Source organism: Arachis hypogaea, chromosome 18 (assembly GCF_003086295.3).
Source record: "Arachis hypogaea cultivar Tifrunner chromosome 18, arahy.Tifrunner.gnm2.J5K5, whole genome shotgun sequence".
Classification (NCBI taxonomy): domain Eukaryota; kingdom Viridiplantae; phylum Streptophyta; class Magnoliopsida; order Fabales; family Fabaceae; genus Arachis; species Arachis hypogaea.
In genome coordinates this window covers 90,817,354-90,840,185 of record NC_092053.1, presented here as the reverse complement: position 1 = coordinate 90,840,185, position 22,832 = coordinate 90,817,354, and the positions used below count along the sequence as shown (strand labels likewise).

Below are 22,832 nucleotides of genomic sequence, written 5' to 3'. Positions count from 1 at the left end.
TTGTTTTTTGTTTTTTGTTTTGGGTTATAACATGGGTTAGCGTTTTGTTTTGAAAATATTAACAACCTGTTTGCTTCTCGTATTTGTTGAGAAAAAAAAACCGTGTTACATGGGCTTAGCTCTTGGGCCACAGTCCCCAGAAGCAGAGGGTGGCTTGGGGGACACTTCAGTCTCACTGGGAAGGGTTTCTCTTTTACAACGAAAACCTCACAAAGGAACTCACAATTCAATTTCTCATCCCTCTTTCGCGATCTCATTCATATTCTCATACGTTTCTCTCTCAGAATCATCGCTTCCAAGAGGCAATACTACTTCTAATTCTCTATTTCTCATTTTTTTTATTCTGTTCTTTGTTTATACACTCTCATTTTTCCATTAACTTCTGTACACTTTTTTTTCCCACACCCAACTATTCGTTGATCTAAGGCTTAGGATTTTGTAACTCTTGTAAGGAAAATTGTGCGTTTGTATATACGCAGGTTCTTGTAGGTTTTACCTATGGGGGATAGCCAGTACTCATTCTCTCTCACCACATTTAGGTATGTTCATTGCTGACTTTTTCTTCCTTCCTTTATTTATTTATTTATTTATTGGGCCTGTAGTTACAGTGGGAGTGATTTTATGTCTCAACATTTGAGCTTATTGTGCTTGGGATTTCGTGTTAAATAAAAACAGCCCTTCTGGGAAGCTGGTTCAGATTGAACATGCTCTCACGGCGGTTGGTTCTGGACAGACATCTTTGGGAATTAAAGGTAATTTCACTATATATGGCATTGGATCTGTTTCAAGCTCTTTTAGATGCTCAATGCTGGTTCTGTTTATAATTTGAATTATTGCAAATAAAATAGTAATAATTTGGTTGAAGACGGAAAACATTGCTCATGTGTCATTGGAACATAAATTGCTGCAAATAAAATAGTAATAATTTGGTGGATGACTACTGGGATAGTGGGAGCTGAGTATATTTGACTTGTCCTGTTAGGTGTAAGGTAGGATGCTAAAAAATCTGCAGTTTCAAATTACCGAAATTTGATGCAACAATATTAAAACAATACAACTTGAAAGACGGTATATAGTGGCTTAGGAAAGAAATCAGTGACTCAATTGTATGGAGTTCTTACTCATTTTTGGTGTTAGGGTTATTATAAGAGCCACGCTTAAAAAGAAGAGTACTCTTAAGAGTATGCTCTCTAGTTATATGATGGTGATGTATTAGATGAGCAGAAGGCAGATGTTTATATAGTGTGTTTATTATATGATGATCATCTGTTGTAAAAAGGTTTCCTGTTCTTTATGAGATCATGTAAGTGGTTTTGGCAAAAGTGTTCTTTTTGAAATGTAGAAATTTGTGGAATGAGTAGGCTAGAACTAACATTTTAATCTTGTCTATTTTATTTTTGAATTTCTTGTATGTGTCATATTGCAATCCATTATTTCAATCAGCATTTATCTCTAATTCATTGGGCCCTTTTGTCTTGAAGGTGATTCCGATCATATAATATAACTGCTCTGTGATGTGGTTTTTGTAATTTGTAACTTTATGTTTCACTCTTGCAGCTGCAAATGGCGTAGTCATCGCAACAGAGAAGAAACTGCCATCTATATTGGTTGATGAAGCATCGGTAAGCTTGTTATTTGTTAGAATTCCCACTTGGTAGCCAGTGCTTGTAAGTATGACGTTAACATACTTTTTTTAGTTTTACTATTCTCTAACTTCAAATATTATTTGCTAAGTGAATAATTTAAGTATATTTTGAATTTCAAGGAAACATGCAAGAGTGTGACTGTTGCTAAAGCAGTTGTCTAGTTTAGTCAATTAATTGCCAAGGATGAAGTTTATCTTTCTTGCATTTCTGTTTAGTCAATTTACTAATTAGTGTGAAGATAATTTGTTTATGTTGCATCCTTAATTTGAAACTTGATCTTAGTTCTTTGTTTTATTTCATTGCAGGTTCAGAAGATTCAGTTATTAACACCAAATATAGGGGTTGTATATAGGTTTGTTCTTTCTATGTAGTCAAATATTTCTACATTAAATCAATTTTATGATATCATTAATTATGATTATCTGATGTCTTGTCAACCATTAGAGGCCACTTAAGTCTAAAATGACAATGATCAAGATTGAGGGCAAGGTTATGCTTTAGGGAACAGATGCAATTATTGTAGGGGAAAATCTCTTCCATAGATTAGAATAATCATTGGCAAACTTAGAGCACATAGTATGCATAGAATAGAAACAAGACATAGCATGCTTAATGGTTAAAACTTATTGCAAACTCGATAAACTACTCCATATATCTGAATCAATTATTCTGTCTTGTTCATTGGCAAACTGCTGCCTATATTATTCATGTGTAATAAAAAGCATGCAGTAATCAAGCATGTGGTAAATTGATTATGGATTTTTGCTATAGGAATTAAGTGAATTATGATAAAGAGATTTACTGGCTCTTAGATTGACTTTTTCTTCTTCTTTTCTTTTTTATTGCATTTGAGTTTTTTTTTTTTTTTTTTTTTTTTTTTTTTTTGTATTGATTTATCCTTAACTAGTCTGTTAGTATCTCTTCTGATCTAAGTTTTATTCTTGTTGTTCAGTGGCATGGGTCCTGATTTTCGAGTCTTGGTTAGGAAAAGCAGGAAACAGGCAGAGCAATATCACCGATTATATAAAGTATAGTATATCTACCTTTCCCCTTCTAATATCATTTTGTTTCTTGAATCTTGCTTCTGAGTTCTATATGCTTGGTAAATCAGATTCAGATATACTATTGCCAGTTTCATTTTGGAGTTATGGGTTTTAAAAGAATTCTACCTTTTGAATATCTCCTACTTCCTCGTGTAAAGCATGTTTATTATATTGTACTGTAATTCATTTTAGATTGATTATTTTCTGTCAGTAAAATATGCCAATGGATTAATTTAAGTTACATACCTCTGTCTGCTCAGTATCTTTCAGCATATTGTACTGAAAGGCAATATAAAGTGTATTATGATGAAAAGCTGTGCTGAATTGAAAAATAAACGATAAAGTCTATATATGATTGTAATACTTTTCATTTATTATAACATGAATCATCAAGAGTTACAATTTATATATAATTATGATTATGATATGATCTGTAACTGTTTTTTCTGTGAATGTTGGTTGTTACACATAGATTAGAATTAGATTTTCCTCACTGTTTGTCCCCCTTTCTGGGAAAGTTTCGATTACTTCATTATATGTTATTAAGTATATTAAAATTAGAATTATGCACTTAATTTTTACCTTAGTTTTTGTCTGTCTTGTATGTTTTTTGTATTCTATTATGGATCTTCTGTATGGTAAATATAATGGAAATTGCAGGAACCAATCCCTGTCACACAGCTTGTAAGGGAAGTTGCTGCTGTTATGCAGGAATTCACTCAGTCAGGGTAATAAATTTCTCTGTAAGCTCTCAGATATGTTTGAGCTGCTACCATTCTACTCATATGATTGGAAGTTTATTTTCTGCATATAGTTGTCCCTGCCCACCCTACTCAAGAGAGATATGATGTTTCGTGATAAGTTTCTAACACCCTCTTTAACTTTGATGTGTTAGGAGGTTGATCCCTCTAATGTTAATTAGTTCTCAAATCTCAAAGCTGCTTCTAACTGTTTTTCTCCCCTTTAATTTATCTACTTTACGATGCCCTTACTAGACATTTCTAACTACTGTAAGCATGTAATTTATCAACTTGAGAGGGGCAAAGGCAAAATCTTAAATTTCTTTATTCATTTGAACAACTTCTTACATAAGTTCTATACTTCCAAAATAGAGGGATGAGATTTCCAAAAGAAGGGACATAAGAGATGCATCACTGCTGTTTTATTGCTTTCATCCTTTATTTTCCAAACACTACCATAGTATGCCTGGCTTTCAGTGATCAGTAGCCTTGCAATTGATGTGTTTTCTCTCCATTATTTTATCTCATCGCGATATTCAATTCTGATGTTTCTGTTTTTTAATTCCCCTCCCCCCCCCCCCCCCTTTCTAATAGTGGTGTTAGGCCATTTGGAGTGTCCCTACTAGTTGCTGGATTTGATGATAACGGACCACAATTGTATCAGGTATGCTTATCTGCCTTTTGAGTTTCACTTTTTTATTGTTGCTTTGTAAACCCTGGTAGATGAGTATCACCTACTATCTTGATCACATCGTGTTGTCTCACAGTTGGATATGAAACAACAATGACATATTTAGTTTCTGAAGATAATAATGTAATCCATGTGGTCCTTTACTTTAGTTATCTATTAAAAATAGAAACGAAAAGAGCATATAATTTGATACAGTGTAACATTATCTTGCTTTGCATGAACTGATTTTGTTTTTGATTTATAGGAAGCAGTTATTGATATTTATGCAGTTTGAATTTTAGTGGGTTATCTTAAACAATCAATTGTCTGTCTATGCTTTTTGCATATTTGTGTGCTCAATAGGTTTGTGTTGGGATCTTTGTTCTTGTACTTGGAATTTTGAAAATTCACTAGTTTGGATTTAGGAGAGCTGAAGTTTGGGCTTTGGTGCAATTTGCTTTTGTACTGTAGGTGGATCCATCTGGTTCTTACTTTTCTTGGAAAGCTTCTGCTATGGGCAAAAATGTTTCTAATGCGAAGACTTTTCTTGAGAAGAGGTATGGTTTGACAGTAACGACAGTTCTAAGTGCAAAATATGTGGTGTCCAATGTGTTATTTTTGTATATATATCTCCTGTGCCCATTATGTGTGGCCACTCTCCTTCCTGTAAATATTGAGAATGAGTGTATTATCTCAGAATTTCTGTCATGCTTGATGTGCAAAGGATTATCTTATATCTTTGAAACTTCTCATTTTGATTTACAACATTCCATATACTATACCTTGATGAAAGCACCTGGTTTATGTTATACTTTAATGAATGTAGGAAATATCTTTAATTATTTTAAGCATAAAAGTCATGATGTCTGCATTAATATCTGTAATTTGGGCTTGAATATCTCTAAAACCTTGAGTGCTCGACAGGATGAAATGCATTTTTCTTTTGCAGTTAATATGTTCATTAAACCTATTATCTTATACCAAGTTTCAAGATTTAGTTGATCCAAGTTTATTTCTTGTTATTTCCTCATTAAGAGGAATAGCTCCTACACGTATCCATAGCATCAGAAAGTATAATGGGATGTGCAGGCGTTGAATTTGTGAAAGCTGACACTGGCAAGGATCTTTATGTATTAAAATTCAAAATGACATAATAACTTATAGCCGTTAAGATTCTCTACTATCACCTAAGTGGAGCGTGCAGTTGCTTTAAATATGCAGACATCAATTAGTTGCTAATCAAAAGTTGACTTGTCAAACTTGAGGACTCAGAAGAGATAAATTGATGCTTTCATAATACATACTTTGAAATTTTACTTTAGAAGAATATGCTATGTCTGTCTATTCTATTGGATGATTAATCTATGTGTTTGCGGTAGCATTTTTCTCTCCCCTGAAAGATATGCTTTTGGTTATGTTTCTTTGTTTGATGTTCATATCTGAGTTATTCTTTTTTCCCATATCATTTCAGTGGTTAATTTCATTGTCCACTTGCAGGTATACAGATGACATGGAACTTGATGATGCAGTCCATACGGCAATATTGACGCTGAAGGAAGGGTAGGGTCATGTCCTTTCAAGTTTATGCACTAGATAAAATCATTAACTATCTGTCTACTAGGAGGCCGAAATAAATTTTGTACTGTTTGATTGTTCACTTTTGTTTCAGAGTTATGGTTTTGGAGAAGGTAAATAAAGTAATATCCATGATTTGATTTAGATGCTACAATATTAAGGCTAATCCTAATAGGCATTTCACTTAAATAGTAATATTAAAAATTTAAGAATTGATAGTCATCTTATTTGCTTTTCATGTTTCTTGTATTGTATCCTGGAACCTATTGTTTTAAAGACCTTTGTATAGTCTAAAACTGTTAATTTTCATGGGTATTTTACAGATTTGAGGGACAGATCTCGGGAAAGAACATTGAAATTGGCATAATTGGGTCCGACAAAAAGTTCAGGTGGAAATCTCTTTCTGCAAAATATAATAATGTGTGCCTAGCTGCTTATGTAGCTTGAATTTTTGATTGACTTTCTGGTTTGCTTTCCTCAAGCACTATATTACATGAGCCTTGCTTGTGATTTTCGTTACTGAGAAAACTGATCTGATTTTGTTGGATTGGACTATCTGAACTTTAGGAGTTTTTAGGGGGGAAAAGAAAAGGCAAAAAAAAAAATTGTTCCTGTAGAACTTAGACGTGACAATTATGCACAAGTTACTGCAAATCATCCTTACATATTTGGCTAATTTAAATGGGTGACTTAATAGGTGGTTAATTTTGTTGCAGAGTATTGACCCCTGCCGAAATCGACGATTACTTGGGTGAAGTAGAATAATCTTGATGAAGCAAACCTTGATGTAAGACGGTGTTTCTTTGAAAGTTGTGCTTAGTTGAATGTCAAGGTGGATAGAGCTGTGAAACCAAGACTTGCTATTTGCAATTGGCACTGGTGAAATTTATGAGCTACTCTTTGTTGTGGAGAACGATAGACTTTTAAAGTTATTAAAAGTGCCAGACAATCCTGCTTGTCTAACTGTACCATATGGCAATGAGCCAATGGACAATGACTATTAAATTTATATGCTTCTTTTTTATCGATTTTGAATCTCGCATTCGATGACATGGTTCTTTCAGAACAACCTATGGACTATGGTTTGGGTTCCACTATACCCAAAACCAATCCATAAATTTGGACCCAAAATGCAGTAATGATAATGTAAAAATGTGACATCAGTCCTTGATACATTAATGATAAGGCTGTTTATATTCTTTGGGTACGTTTCTCAAATTTTGTAATGCTAGATGCTTGTGCATCAAATTGGCTCATAAAATACTTATTTAAAAATACTTACATAATTAATAAATGTGTAAAATATTTAACACAATCAGTGTATAAAAAGTCTCCTACGTTAAACCATTTTATTGCATTTTATACTTATTGCATGAATGATCATTTAAAATTGATCATTTAATCAAATGAATGTGTAAAATATTTAACATCAGTGTATAAAATTAAAAACTCCTTTAGAAAAGGTAATAAATAAACTTTGGATTAATAATACTTAAAATTGTATGAATAAACAATTGTTTTTAAATAAATAAACACATGTAATATATTTTTATTAGAATTAAATTAAGGGTGTTAACAGAAGATAATTGATAGTATTATAAATATATAATTATTTTGAAACATTAATTTTTTATTGAAGTTTGGATAACTATTTTAAAATAGTAATATTAATTTTACTTTCTTTGGTTTTGTAAGATTAAGGTTTCTGTGTATAGTTCGAGAGAAATAGAAAAATAGTGGGTTCTAACTTCTAAGTTTTTTGCTAAGGTTTTTGTGTTTTACAAGGTAGAAACCAAGAGTTAGAAAAAAAAATGAAGAAATCACAAGATTGAGTGAGAGCGAAAAAATGAATGCAAAGAGTGATGGAAATAGAGAGTGAGATTCTGAGTTTATCAGAGATTCTTAGTCAGAATTTGTGGTTTGAATCGAAAAATCAAAAGTAAGAGTGAGTGTAGCCATTTTGGTAGAAAAGAGGAAGAGTACAAGTGAAAGTGGAATAGAGCGAAAACACACATATTGAGAGTGGGTGTATTTTTTGTTAGTATTGTGAATCACTAAATTATTAGTGCAAATTTGATTAAACTTTATTATTAATTTAACTTGATCATGTAACATGATGGTTAGGAACCTAGAACACAGATAGAACATATTACAAAAACATGAAAATATTTCTAGCTGATTAGCTAATTTACTGACTCAAGTTCAAAATTTTCCATCATAATGCTATTGGTAAAAGTACCAGCAAATTTTCTTTTACTTGGAAGAACAAACTTTTCTTAGTTTTAGCATGTAAAATAAGGATAATTTATCTAAATAAAATAAATGGACCAATTATTTATCTGAATACAACAATTGAAAACTAGTTACTTACTTATCCTATTTTTATTATATGTAAATTGTGGAACCCTTCCACTTCTTTAGGAAAACACATAAACCGTGGTACGCTTTCCACAGTTTATAAAGGAAAACATGTGGGCATAAACCATAAAACCTCTTCTACGGTTTACGAAAAAAAATATGTGGGCACAAATCATAGTACCCTTTTTACAGTTTATGAATAGCTTCCTCTTTATTCTGGAATAATTGCCCAATCTAAAATTTTGTAGAAGAATCCCCAAAGACAGCATTTTCGTCCGGCTGTTGCCACATAGCCTCCAAGTTTGCGAAGGGTACTACTGTGTCAAAACTTGAAGGGTCATGCTGTGTACGTAGATTGCCACTTGTATCATCATCACTGTCCCCAATTATATCAACAGGCTCCTGATCTAAATCATCGTCCCGCATTGCATTCTCAACTTGATCAGGTTCCCCCAACCCTACAACATTAGGAATAATGGCAGGACCACTAGCCACTCAACTGTCTGTTGTCGGACAAAATGGTTCTCGAATGGTACAGAACCAACTGCCTCCATACGGTCTAAGTCAGTCGCAAAAGAAGGAGATGCAACGGACGGACGAGCTAGTGCAACTGCAGCCATCGAGCTAGAACCACTTTGCATGGCAGTCGAGTGAAGATTCGGAGCTGATGCCCCAGAACTGTCGACACCGACCTCCAACTTCGCATACAGCTTGTGTATTCTGACCTCTGGAAAACTCCTACGACAATGAAACAAAACCCAAAATCTTTATCAAACGCTATCACAAACATATCATACTTCATACCAGAGGACACAACTACAATAGGAATTTTATAAAATAACTTCTTCACCCACTTGCTCCCAAATACCCAAGCTTTCTACAATATGTTGTTCTTTAGATCTGATAAGGTATTCGATGAACTGACTTCATACCGTATTTCTTGCTTTTATGAATTTTCATAGAATAATGCACTGACACAAGAAAACTCTCTTCCTCACTTGCCATTGTAAAAATGATACTCTTCTACACAATTGATTTTACCACATAAATATATAAAATTTTTACTACACATAAACCGTGGAAGGGAACAGAAGATTTGTGTTTTCGACGTTGTTTATAAACCGTGAAAAGAATACCACAGTTTGTGTTTTCTTAAAAAAGTAGAAGTGTTTTCTTAAAAAAGTAGAAGAGGTTCTACGGTTTACATAAAGTACAAATAGGACAAATAAGTAACAAATTTTCAATTATTATATTTGGATAAATATTTGATCTATTTGTTTTATTTAAGTGATTTAGGTGATTTGCCCTGTAAATAACGTTGGGATTCTCCACAAATACTGATAATGTGCTACACATTATGAGGGGGAAAATACTCCGGGTTATGCCATAGATGAGACATCCTCATATAAAACAAAATAAAATATTTTTCTATACTGAGGTAAATGCTACATATGCATAGATAGCTCCCTACATAAAGAGAGAGTCATATATTGATCTACTATTCCTTGGTAAGACATTAATTCATCGAAACACGAGAAAATAACAACCTACCCGCTATTAAACTAATCGAAGCCAAAATCCACCAAATTTTCTTGTTTCAACTAATTTTCTGCTCTTGTCCTCTTTCCTTTGGAATGTCATGAACAGCAGATTCAGGAAGAGATCCATCTATATTTACTGAGTTTCAAGGGAGTGGTTAAACAGGTTTCGTCAAATCTACTTCTTGATTTTCCAGTTATGTGCCGTGCGAGGGCCGCTCGCAATGCCTTCATAGTAATTCGTCTCAAGCTTCCCTTTGTTCCAAGCCTTAACAAAATCCGAGAACATCTCGCGTGCTGACTCGGACGAAAGGTCAGAGAAGAAGACATTCTTTTCTTCTTTTAGCCAGGTAGCAAACTCATTGTTCTTGGCAAAATAATCATCACTGGACAACTCTTGGATTCCCTGCATTGAAATGACAAAGATGAACTACAAATACCGATACTCTAATTGGTAAGTAATTTCAACTGCAGCTTCTAACTAACAAATGTAGTCACTAGATTGAGAAATATGACAATCAGCAAGAAACTTTTCCAGCTTTCACAGATATGAGTAGACAGATGAATGATCCATCTTAAAAGTTCTAAATTAGTTGGGAAATTGTTAAATATAAAACCTTTTATGTGTCTCTAACGGAACAATGTAAGCTTTTGGGAGAGATGATTCATGACATAGTATAAAAATCTCTATGACCAAAACTTTTAGAACTTGATACTTGTTCTTATTTTTCAATTTTTTGTAAATAATAAAAAAAACCGTTAGAGTTTAAGCATAAGGTAGAATAAGCCAGTGTATCTTCCATGCTTCAAGCCCAAAAATAGACTCTTGCATGAGGGTGTCTATCGGATATACAACGATTCATGTGTCTTTGGGAGAGATGGACCATGAAATCATGATAGAAGCTATCCGTGGACTTTTCAAAATTACAGAATATAATACTCTCGCATGTTCAAAATTGCAGCATGAGCAATCATTTGTGCTATTTTCTTCAACATTTAGTATATTAAAATACTAAATAATTTGATCAGAATTCAGAAAGACAGATTGGGCGAACCAGGATTTGAGGAATTGAACTAAGTAAAAATTAATATATTCAAATGTAGAAGAAAAGCATGAGAACACGCTTGAAAAAACATGTAAAATGAAATGGAAAAGCAAATTGACAGAGATACTCAGCAGTCAGCATGACGAGAAGAGACGACTTGATACAATGTAATGAGTAAAAATAGGCCCAATAGCCCAATTAGGAATTTCTCATTACATACAAGGTTCTCAAATTGAACGCGGCATTATTAGGAATATAACTCACCTTCGGGACATCTCCTTTACTACGTTTGCTTTTGTATGTCTCTTTCGACTTCTTGTCTGAAATAACAATGGCATGCAGTTATGTTTTTCCCCAAGAAGAATAAAATAACCATGACCTTTGTCTATAGAAAATACACTTAAAAAGTTTATGCCCATAAAAATAGAGTTAACTACCAACTAACCTGAAAGATTCAGGTGCTCACAAAAAAAATCCTAAAAGCTGTTATCAATAAAACAATCCCTGATTGATTTCAAAATGAAACAAAAAACAATAAACATTATATTTTTTAGAATTTAATTTTGAGGTACTGTTAGTGTAAAGTAGTTTTACACGTATATTCAATTACGTAACATCACATCAGTAAAAATAACTTCCTTTCACATTGACTGCGCGAATGATCATCCAAAAGAACGGATATGATTGTACGACTATGTAGAACACTTTACATTGTCAGTACATCAAAATTAAACTCTATTTTTTATAAATTACAAAAAATTTGTATTTGGCAAATGATTTATTCATTTGATTCAAATTTTGTGGCAACATTTAAATAAATATTTAGAAGGTACACAAAAATTCAAAGCAAAATTTCATATCTAGACTTTTCTTTTTTTTAAAAAAAATTGATAATTCACAATAAAAAATTAAAAAAATTCACTTGACATAAAATTATCAAATTATAAGAATAAAGAGATCTTATTTTTCTGATAATTCTTATAAAAAATTGCATCTAAATCTGATTTCTAAAGTTGTTTGTTTAGAATATATATTTAATATCTTGTTCTTTTTGCCGTGCTTTCAAGTCTTTCGGCGGCTTATTTGGCATTAGCATCTTTTAGGGTTATTTTTGTCAGCGACGTAAACTTTCAGATACCATTTTGGTAGTTTACTCCATAAAAAAATTACATAAAGTAATTAGGGTTAACCACCAAAATCGCCCCAAAATATTCTGTCGTTGACAAAAATGACTCCTATCTTTTAATAATTTAAAAACGTGCATGAAACATCCATCTGTCAAGAGAAACGTTCTCCGTTAACGTAAATGTTTGATGTGGCAAATGGAGAAGCATATGTAGCAAAATGGGAGGATGATGTGGCCTGCACACTCCTCTTCTCTTCCCAATCCCCCCCCCCCCCTTCCTTCTTCTCTCACTCACCCACCCTTTAACTCATTTACTCACCATCTGTAGCACCTCTGCCAGCCGTGACAGAGCCACTAGCGAACCACCACCGCCGCAGCACCATCCCCCTCCCTCTCCTCTCCCTCTCTTCTTCTCTCACTTCCTCACACTCACTTTCCCTCTCTCACCTCCTGACCATCAACACAATCCAGCCACTATCCTCCTCTTCAAAATCACAAAAAAGAACAAAAATAGAGATCAGATCGAAGAATAGAACATGCATAGCTTCAAACAAAACCCTAACATACCTAATTTAAAACACTAATTTCCCAAATTTTAATTAAATCAAACCCCAATTTCAGAATGATTCATGATGGTGATCCGCAAATTTCTCAGATCCCAACATCAACTCATCCTGAACTTCCAGAACCTTCTTCACCAAAAGTCGTCAATTTCTCAGATCCCAAATCACCATTTTTGTTGCAAGTGCTTGCACAGAATACTAATTCAATTCTGGCCGCACTAGGAGGAGAAGATGGTGAAGATGCGGTGCAGTGAGGAGAAGAAGAGGACAATGGTGTTAAGAGAAGAAGACAAAGACACTGCGTTTGGAGGAGGAAGAGACTTAGAACTGAGGAAGTTGTGGCTGTAGATATAGAGGACTCAGTACAGCTACCTCCTGAAGCCAGAAAACCTCCCAAAGAAGAAGAAGGAAGAGAGGGGAGGAGAAGACGGAACTTGCGGCAGCAAAGGGAGGAGCCGCCGTTGATTCTCGGAAGAGAGAGAAGAATGATAGAGAAGAGAGAGTCATTGGTAAGGAGAGAAGAGGAAGGAGAAATGCGCGAAGATGAAAGAAGATGGAGGGGAGAGAAAGAGAGAGACCACAATGGAAGAAGATGGAGGAAAAGGAATCACCCTATCTGCCATTGTTGGGAACCATTCTTCCCAGAGATGACTTTCTGATTTTGAAATTTTGGGGGATTAGGGTTAAGAAATTTTGGAAATTTGAGAATAGGTTGCCAGCTAGGTAACTCCGTTTGCCACATATGCTTTCCTGTTTGCCACATCAGACATTCACGTTAACAGAAAACGTCACTCTTGATGGATGGGTGTTTTGTGCACGTTTTTAAATTATTAAAGGGTATTTTTGTCAATACGAAAAATGGGGGTCATTTTTGTCAGAGACAAAACATTTCGGGGTTGCTTTTGGTGGTTAACCATAGTGCAGAAAGAGAACATGAACATGAACATGAACATAACATAAAAATATTTTAATTTTATCCATATTAAAAAAAGAGTATCTATGCTTAAATTCACCTGTAGCACAAATTCGAGAATTAAGCAATAAGGGAAATCTTTCTAAGGAGAATTTCTCCTTTGCTTGCTATTCAGCACAGATAGATTAACTTAATTACTTAAAACAACAAAGGGAAAAGCATTTCACCACAAGAAAAGATGGACAAGTGCTAAAATGAATCATCAGTGCGCCAGCGGTGACACTGACAATAATTTTCTGGTGACTATAAGTCAATAACTTTCGATGGTACTGTTTCCATCAATAGACAAACATTCAATGGTTGTCCAATAACTGGATTTGACAACTCAAGTTCAAACATTTACATGATTGATGTCAAACAAACCGAACATAATATGGACAAAAAGACTGGAGAGAAGTTAGAAAAAAGTGATAATATAGAACAAGAAAGTGGAGAGGATAAGAGACAAAACAGAGATCAGCAAACAACAACTTGAATTGTAAATTATAGAGTGAAACAAGTATAACCAAAAATCAAATTTGATTTCTATGCAACCCTAATTACTAAACATCTTGATTAACTAAAATGAGAAATCCCAAATTGTTGAACAATTTTTTTATACTAAAAAAATATAACATTCCATAATCCCAATAATCGTTACTGCTTACCAAAATTGCAAAATCATGTTTATGAGACATGAGAACATAATCAAATAGATATCATGATTATTTCCGAAAAGAAAGATATGAATAAGTAGCAAATGCAATCAATTGTGAGATGGTGCAGGGCAACTACATTTGGTGCAAAAATGTACTCTAGTATCGGAAATCATTTTATAACAACATTGTTGTGTGAATGTGATTAGACATAATCCTCTCACCTTTCAGTCTCTAATCATGTACAACTAAATGAATTCCCCTTCTTTTACACTGTATATACTGGAAACGATTGTATAATGTTTGCAAATGACTTCTTATATTAACATATTCGCACCCTACATATTGAATAAAAAGAATGAAGAACGATCCTTAAAGTCGATATGAGAAAGCTGTATAACAAAGTCTTATCCTACTAGTCGGGGCCAGCTACAAGTAAGGAACTTCCGCAGAATGTCTAGGCTGCAACTACCTAAGAAACAAGTACGTTCTTATAAGTCCTCAACTCCCCCATTGCAAAATGTAAACCATATGATAACTTATCGTGTTTTGGCAAATCATGATTTAATATGAAATTGTTAAACATGTAGACCTATGTAGTCCAAACCAGACAATCAAAACCTAAGTATATGCAAAGTTCACAGAATCAACCAATGATTTCAAGTCCTGCCAGCACATTTTAATTGTTCATAAACATATTGCACAATTAATAATCATTATACGATTATGAGCTAAGAATCAAGCACAGCTCAATTTTCTTTCATTCTAGGTTAGAAAAGGAGGCTTAGTGGCTAAATTACCCTTATCAGATTTTTCCTTGGAATGCTTGAGAGATTTCTTGTCTTTCCTTTTCTCTTTCTTTTCCAACTTCCTCTTCTTTTTCTCCTCATCTTCTACTGTTCTGTGCCTCTTGCTTTTCCTCTCATCTGCTGATTTAACACCATAATTTAACCCCAAGAACTTGAAATAAATAAACACACAGACAAAGTGAAGCACACAATGCATGTTTTTGTTGCTTAGTGCACAACCCTTGAATCAAGCCCTTAATGATTTCACCTCATGAGTGAGATTTAGTACTAAAATCCATAATTTCTCTAACCCTAACCTTCTACGTTTTAAATAAAGAAAGAAAATCTAACAAAGGAAAAGTAAAAGAAGAAAGGAAAAATTAAAACCTTCGGAGTCCGAGGGTGAGGAATAACTGTGTCGTTTGGATTTTCTATCGCTTCCCATGATTTTGATGATTGATAATTCTTTTACAGCAGCTAGAGAGAAGTATGGAAAGCTCTGTGAGTTTGTGTTTCTGCTGGCCTATTTTCCATGAAACAAGACTGACCGATTTCGCCATTTTGGTACAAATAGTAGAATTCTATTTTATTCAAGGTTGAGTTTATTATTTCTTGTAATTTATGAGTTACTTTATTGTTTAATTTCTAATTTGTAAAATTAAGGGTCAATTTTAACTTTAATATTTTCATTACCGGGATATATATAAAATAAAATATATTTTATATATTAAAATTTAAAAGAAAAACACAATCTTATATTTTACGAGATTGCAAATTTACTTTACATATATATTTTTTGAAATTCTTCGGATAAATAATTTTTTAGTATTTTTTATTATTATTTAATTAAAATACACATTAATTTTTTTTTTAATAAATTTTACTAATTTATATGTGTGAATTTTAAAAAATATTGGTGCAAACTATATTGATTCATATATGTAAATTCTGATAAATATAAGTATATAATATATATTTTTTGTGTATAAAACTTTTATAAATATAGATATAAATTATGCTGTTTAAATACTGACAAAAGATAATAATATTTGTTGACCATATAGCATTGCTCATTATTTTTACATTCTTTAAAAATATTTGTATTTAAACATAAAAATAATTTATTGGTTAATTTATCTATATCTTATTTCAATTTAGGATTTTATATTCAATTCTGGTGTTCTTAATATTCTCTAAAATATTCATAATTTATCATTTTTTGGTTAAAAAAATCTCTTCAAATATTTTAAAAATCTTTTTGCAAAAATAAAATTTTTTTTAACCAAGATCAATAATGAATAATATTTGTCAAAGTTTATGTAAATATAGATATGAGAGGTGATAAAAATGTGACTCATTCAAATATGTGCATCCTACACTTTATATTTATGTATATTCGTCATGTAAATTTTTTGGTTCAGATAAAAAATCTCATATTGATTCATAAAGTGATTGAGAATGTCAAGTATATATTTCTTTCTAATAGTCTTTAGACATCGATGATTCTAATACCAAGTTTTCTACCTTGAAAGTTATGATCATGTTTAGGTTATATTCGATTGTCAAAGAAAAATTCTGATCAGCAGATATTTTATAGTTTTTTGATATTATTTTTATATAGTTTTTAGTATGTTTTATTTGAGTTTTATTAAGATTTCATAATTTTTAGTGTAAAATTTACATTTTTCGATTCTACTTTAAGTTTGTGTGTTTTTACGCAATTTTAGGTATTTTCTGGCTGAAATTGAGGAGTTGGAACAAAAGTCTGATTCGGAGACAGAGAAAGTGCTACAGATGCTATCAGGATCTGACCTCCTTGCACTCGAAAGAACTTTTCTAGAGCTATAGAAGTCCAAATGGAGCGTTCTCAACGGCTATGGGAAAGCTACCAACATTCAAAAAGACTATTTTACCCTTCTTATGTAATCCTTATTCATTAGTTTAGTATTAAAAGACTTTTACACCTCTTATTAAGAGAGGACCTGTCATATTTCGAATTCAACATTGTATCTTCTATAAGTATGAGTTTCTAAACCTCCTAAGTTGAGGGGAGGAGCTCTGCTGAGTTTTATGAATTAATAAAGTACTACCGGTCTATTCTCAATCCGTGTTTGATTCTATTCTAAGATGTATCTTCGTTCTTCATCCTTATGAATGCGTTGAACCGGTACAAGGTTATCTCATTCTACTTGGGTTCAAAGTGAGTCTTTCATCGGACAATGATGAACCACTAGCTTGATTATACATCTCTTAGACGACTAATCCACAACTTTGTTGGGGACTTCTCGAGACACCAATTCAGCCAAGACACGGGGAGATTAGAGTCTTTGTGGTAAAGGCTAGAACTACAAGGCGCAACATTCTCTGATCCGGAAGATTCGACCTTGTCTGTGCCATTTTGAGTAGGATCATCAAGGGGAATGAAATGCAGGAGCTTCACCTTCAATCTGACTGGATCTGCACGAACCCTGGGGTTCAGCACTGGAGGAGAATCGGCAACCTCTTAAGAAAGGTGTTGATCACATACAGCCTGCCATAGAAGAAATCATTCACAGTTAGAGTAGACAGTGAAACCGAATTGATCCAGAAGAACAGAGCTTCTCCAAGCCCTAACCATCTTCTTATCATTGCTTTAATCATACTTGAGTAATGTTTTCTTCATTTTCCTTTTCTGCGCTTTAAACAAACAACCAACTTTTCTATCCGCCTGACTAAGATCTACAAGATAGCCATAGCTTGCTTCAAACCACAATCCTCGTGGGATCGATACTGACTCACTTAGGTATTACTTGGACGACCCAGTGCACTTGCTGGTTCAGTTGTGTGAAGTGTAATTCCACGCACCTAATTTTTGGCGCCGTTGCCGGGGATTGTTCAAGTTTGGACAACTAACGGATTGTCTTGTTGCTTAGATTAGGTATTGTCTTTAATTTTTGAGTCTTTTATTTCCTTTTTTCGAAAAAAAAAATCAAAACTTTTCAAAAACCTTTACTTTTCTTTATCAATCTTTATCTTTTGTATGAGTCTTTGTTCTTGTTCTTGTTTGAGTCCTTTTCGAATTTCTTGAGTCTTTTTCTTAAAATTTTCAAAAACAATGTCTTTTATTTGAGTCCTGTGTCAATTTTTGAGTTTGGTATCTTCTTGATCTTTTCTTTCAAAAAATTTTTTGAAATTTGTGTCTTTAGTTTTCAAAATTTTTAAGTTTGGTGTCCTTTGCATGTTCTTGTTTTCTTTTAATTCTTTGAGTTTTGTTCTTGGTGTTCTTCTTGATCTTCAAGTTGTTCTTGTTTTTCTTTTTGCTTTGATCTTAAAATTTTTAAGTTTGGTGTCTCTTTATGTTTTTCTTTACAATTTTTAAATTCTAGGTGTCTTAGATCTAAAAATTTTAAGTTTTGTGTCATTTAGTTGTTTTTCTCTGTCTTCATTAATTCAAAAAAAATAAAAATAAAAAAGTATCTTTTCTATCTTTATTTTAAAATTATTTTCGAAAATCCTAACAAAGATTTCAAATCAATATCTTATCTTATCTTAGTTTTAAATTTCAAAATCAAATATTTTCAAAATCATATCTTTTTCAAATTACTATCTTATCTTTTTATCTTTCTTTAAAATTCAAAAATCTTATCTTATCTTATTTCAAATTCAAATTTTAAAATTTTAAATTTCAAAATCAAATCTTTTTCAAAAATCAAATTTCAAATCTTCTCTTTTAAAATTTGATTCTTACTTATCTTATCTTTTTTTTTAATTTAAATTTCAAATCTTTTTAAAATTAAAAACTTATCCTTTTGATTTTGATTTCAAATCTTTTTAATTTAAAATTTATCTTTTCTTAACTTCCTTATCTTATCTTGCTTACCTAACTTATCTTCCTTTTCAATTTAAAACCTTTTCTATCTTATCTTTTTTCAAATTTCAGTTTTAAAACCTTTTCAAATCTTTTCAAATTCTTATCTTATTTTTTCTAATCTTAATTTTAAAATCAAATCTTTTTTATCTTTTCTAATTTTAAATTCAAATCTTTTTCTAATCTTCTATCTTATTTTGATTTCAAATTTTTCTTAATTAATTAGTTGTTTTTTCTTTCTTCTTTTTCAAAACCTCCTAACTAATTCTTCTCTTCTAATTTTCGAAAACTTCTCTTCTACTTCTCTCTCTTCTATTTTCGAAAATTCATCATTTAATTTTCAAATCTTTTTAATTAATTATCTTTTAATTTCTTTCTTGTTCTTCGAATTTAATTAATAATTAAAATAAAAACAAAAATATTTTCTCTTTTTTACTTCTAATTTTCAAATTCTTCTCTCCTCATAGCCGAATTCTTCTTCTCTCTTCTCTATCATCATTCTTCCTTCTTCTTCAGATCTCACAGGGAGTCCTCTATTCTTGAACATAGAGTTCCCATTCTTCTTTCTTCTTGTTTTCTTTTTTTTTTGTTTATGAGCAGGAATAGGGATAAAGAACCCATCTTTAATCTTGATCCTGAACCTAAGAGGACCCTAAGGAAGCATTTGCAAGAAGCTAAAGCACAACAATCCGGAGGAAACCTCACTGAGTTATTCAAACAAGAAGCTAAATACATGGCAAACAATGCTAATAATGGAGGAGATGCAAGAAAGATTCTTCGTGACTACACCACACCAACTTTTTATTTTTATAGAAGAAGTATCGTCATACCTTCTATTAGAGCTAACAACTTTGAGCTTAAGCCTCAGTTAGTCTCTCTTCTGCAACAGAATTGCAAGTTTCATGGACTTTCACTGGAAGATCCACATCAATTCTTGTCGGAATTCTTGCAAATATGTGACACTGTTAAGACCAATGGAGTGGATCTTGAGGTCTACAGACTTATACTCTTTTCCTTTGTTGTTAGAGACAGAGCTAAAATATGGTTGGATTCTCAACCTAAAGAAAGCTTAGACTCTTGGGAGAAGCTGGTCAATGCTTTCTTGGCCAAATTCTTTCCGGCTCAGAAGATGGGCAAAATTAGAGTGGAAGTTCAAACCTTCAGACAGCAAGAAGTTGAATCCCTCTATGAAGCTTGGGAAAGATACAAGCAACTGATCAGGAGATGTCGTCCTGACATGCTTTCAGAGTGGTCTATCATAGGCATCTTCTATGATGATCTCTCTGAATTGTCCAATATTTCATTAGATAGTTCAGATGGAGGATCACTCCACTTGAAGAAAATGCCTGCAGAGGCAAGAGAACTCATTGAAATGGTTGCAAACAATCAATTTATGTATACATGTGAGAGAAACCCTGTGAACAATGGGGTATCTCAGAAGAAATGAGTTCTTGAAGTAGACACTCTGAATGCCATGTTGGCTCAGAACAAGATCTTGACCCAGCAGGTCAATATGATCTCTCAGCATTTGACTGGAATGCAAGCTGCAACTAGCAGCACTCAAGAAGCTTCCTCTGAAGGAGAAGCTTATGATCCTGAAAAACCCATGATGGAAGAGGTGAATTACATGGGAGAACCCTATGGAAACACCTACAACTGCTCATGGAGGAATCATCCTAACCTTTCATGGAAGGATCAGCAGAAACCTCAACAAGGCTTCAATAATAATCAAGGTGGAAGAACCCTGAACAGGTTCAACAACAGACCACCATTTCCTTCTTCTCAAGAACATATGGAGACTCCTAAGCAGAGCCTTTCTGACTTAGTCACTATACTCTCCAATCTCTCTAAGACCACTTACAATTTCATTACTGAAACAAGGTCCTCTATTAAAAATTTGGAGATACAATTTGGTCAACTGAGTAAGAGAATTCCTGAGACTCCTCCTGAAACTTTTCCTAGTAACACTAAAGTAAACCCAAGAGAAGAATGCAAGACTATCACCATTGAGGATGAGGCCGAATATGGAGAAATTGAGATGGCATTGAGCGCCAGTAAGGAAGCCCTCACTGGGCATTCAATGCCCAAACTGGCAAAGGAACTAGCATTGAACGCCAGTGAAGGGATGCATGATAGGCGCTCAACGCCCATAGAACCACCAGAACTGGCGTTGAATGCCAGTAATGGCACACCTACTGAGTGTTCAGCATCCACTGAAAAAATTCCTATCCAAGAATTAAAGGAAGCCAAAACTCATGTAAAGACCATAGAGGTCCCTTTGCATACACTCTTGCAGTGCATGAGTTCTGATGAATACTCATCCTCTGATGAGGATGAGGACACTAGGGAAGAGCAAGTTGCTCGGTACCTAGGTGCTCTCATGAAGCTTAATGCAAAGCTGCTTGGCACAAAGACATTGGAGGAAGAACCTCCAGTGCTTACTAAAGAACTCAATGCTTTGGTACAGTAGAAGCTACCTCAGAAGCTTCCGAATACCAGACGCTTTCTAATTCCTTGGACCATAGGCACCATGACCTTTGAGAAGGCTCTATGTGACCTAGGGTCAAGTATAAACCTCATGCCTCTCTCTGTAATGGAGAAATTGGGAATCTTTGAGGTATAAGCTGTAAATATCTCACTAGAGATGGTAGACAAGTCAATGAAGAGGCCATATGGCTTAGTAGAGGATGTCTTGGTGAAGGTTAAAGACCACTACATCCCTGCAAACTTCATAGTCTTGGATATTGGAGAGGATGAGGATGAATCTATCATCCTCGAAAGACCTTTTCTAGCCACTGCAAATGCCATGATTAATGTGGCAAAGGGAGAAATGGTCTTCCAAATAGGGAAAGATCACATCTTATTCAAGATGTCTGAACCCAACTCCTTACCTAAAAGAGAGATAACTGTGCAACACTTAATGTTCCAAACATCTCTTTCAATGCAGAGTTTTATTCAGCCCTCAGACACCAATTCTAAGTTTGGTGTTGGGCAGCCATCAACAAGCACTGAGAACAAAGGTACTAAGAAGAAAGTACCTAAAGGCTGGAAGGATAAGAAAGTCCCCACTGAAGGCCTCTCACCTAGCATGAGAGTTGTCTTCACCAAGAAACTAGTCATACCATATATAGTGAGTCATGTCTTATCTCTAGAGCATGTGGAGCTCATCCATGAAAAGACAGGAAGAAAGTTCACTGTAAGGGGCGAAATTCTAAGCCGTATCCATCTCCGTAAGGAGTTAACCGTCAAGTTATTGACGTTAAAGGAGCGCTTGTTGGGAGGCAGCCCAACCAATATAATTATTATTATTTACATTTTTCTTTAAATTTATTTTTCCTAGTTATTTTTTGTAGGTCTATGATCACGCATTAGTCAGAACAAAGACAGATATATTCAGAATTAAAAATAGAACACTTTGGATAGAGTGTCTTTCTGGCATTGAACGCCTGTTATGGGCATAGCCTGGGCGTTCAACGCCCAAATTGGTAGACTTACTGGTGTTAAACGTCAGCTAGGGGTAGACTCTGGGCGTTCAATGACCCAAATAGCAGCCTTACTGGCGTTGAACGCCAGTCAAAGGCAGACCCTAGGCGTTCAAACGCCCATGCAGAGGGCAGAAAATCTGAATTTCCTAGCCTCTCAGGACCAGTGGGTCCCATAGCATCTTTACCTACCCTATTTCTTTCTCTTCTTTTCACACTTTCCCATACACTTTTCCCTATAAATCCTAGCTCAATCACATTCATATCACTTCCCTATAAACCATCATACATATCACCAACCCCCACCCACTTCAAAATCAAATTTCCCTCTCATTTATCCCACCCATGACCCAAACTAACCCTAGCCCATTCCTATAAATACCCCTCATTCTAACCCTTCATACACACACAATCCATACACTCTAAAGCCCCCTTGGCCGAATAACTTTTCTCCCTCCATCCCCATCTATTTTCTTCTTCTAATCCATTCTTCTCTTTTGTTTATTTTTGCTCGAGGACGAGCAAAGTTTTAACTTTGGCGTTGGAAAAGCCTTGCTTTTTGCTTTTCATTCCCATTCATGGCACCCAAGGTTGGAGAACCCTCTAGAAAGAGGAAAGGAAAGGCCGTAGCAGCCACCTCCAAATCTTGTGAGATGGAGAGATACATCACCGAAGCCCACCAAGACCACTTTTATGAAATATGACAAAGAAAAAGGTGATCTCTGAGGCCCCTATCAAGCTTAAGAAGAATGAGTATCCAGAGATCCGAAGAGAGATCCGAAAAAGAAGTTGGGAAGTCCTG

The 22,832-nt window shown here is 34.0% G+C and overlaps 2 protein-coding genes across 3 annotated transcripts; one reads left to right on the top strand and one right to left on the bottom strand.

Annotated features, from left to right (window-relative positions):
• The first annotated feature begins 23 nt into the window (after positions 1-23).
• Positions 24-6,873, top strand: LOC112772502 (proteasome subunit alpha type-2-A). Its single transcript, XM_025817467.3, has 12 exons — positions 24-302; positions 480-539; positions 676-752; positions 1,558-1,622; positions 1,952-1,998; positions 2,599-2,674; positions 3,350-3,417; positions 4,024-4,093; positions 4,571-4,656; positions 5,597-5,659; positions 5,998-6,063; positions 6,391-6,873. The coding sequence occupies exons 2-12, from the start codon at positions 499-501 to the stop codon at positions 6,437-6,439; spliced, it is 708 nt and encodes a 235-aa protein (XP_025673252.1). The 5' UTR covers positions 24-302; positions 480-498; the 3' UTR covers positions 6,440-6,873.
• A 2,521-nt stretch (positions 6,874-9,394) lies between these two features.
• On the bottom strand, positions 9,395-15,293 carry LOC112771734 (style cell-cycle inhibitor 1). Of its 2 annotated transcripts, none has more exons than XM_025816544.3 (4): positions 15,089-15,293; positions 14,714-14,842; positions 10,881-10,936; positions 9,395-9,976 (listed from the first exon to the last, which is right to left on the bottom strand). In XM_025816544.3, the coding sequence occupies exons 1-4, from the start codon at positions 15,144-15,146 to the stop codon at positions 9,749-9,751; spliced, it is 471 nt and encodes a 156-aa protein (XP_025672329.1). In that variant the 5' UTR covers positions 15,147-15,293; the 3' UTR covers positions 9,395-9,748. The 2 variants fall into 2 exon arrangements, with proteins under 2 accessions (XP_025672329.1, XP_025672330.1); XM_025816545.3 differs by having other exon boundaries at positions 14,714-14,839.
• Positions 15,294-22,832: the final 7,539 nt, after the last annotated feature.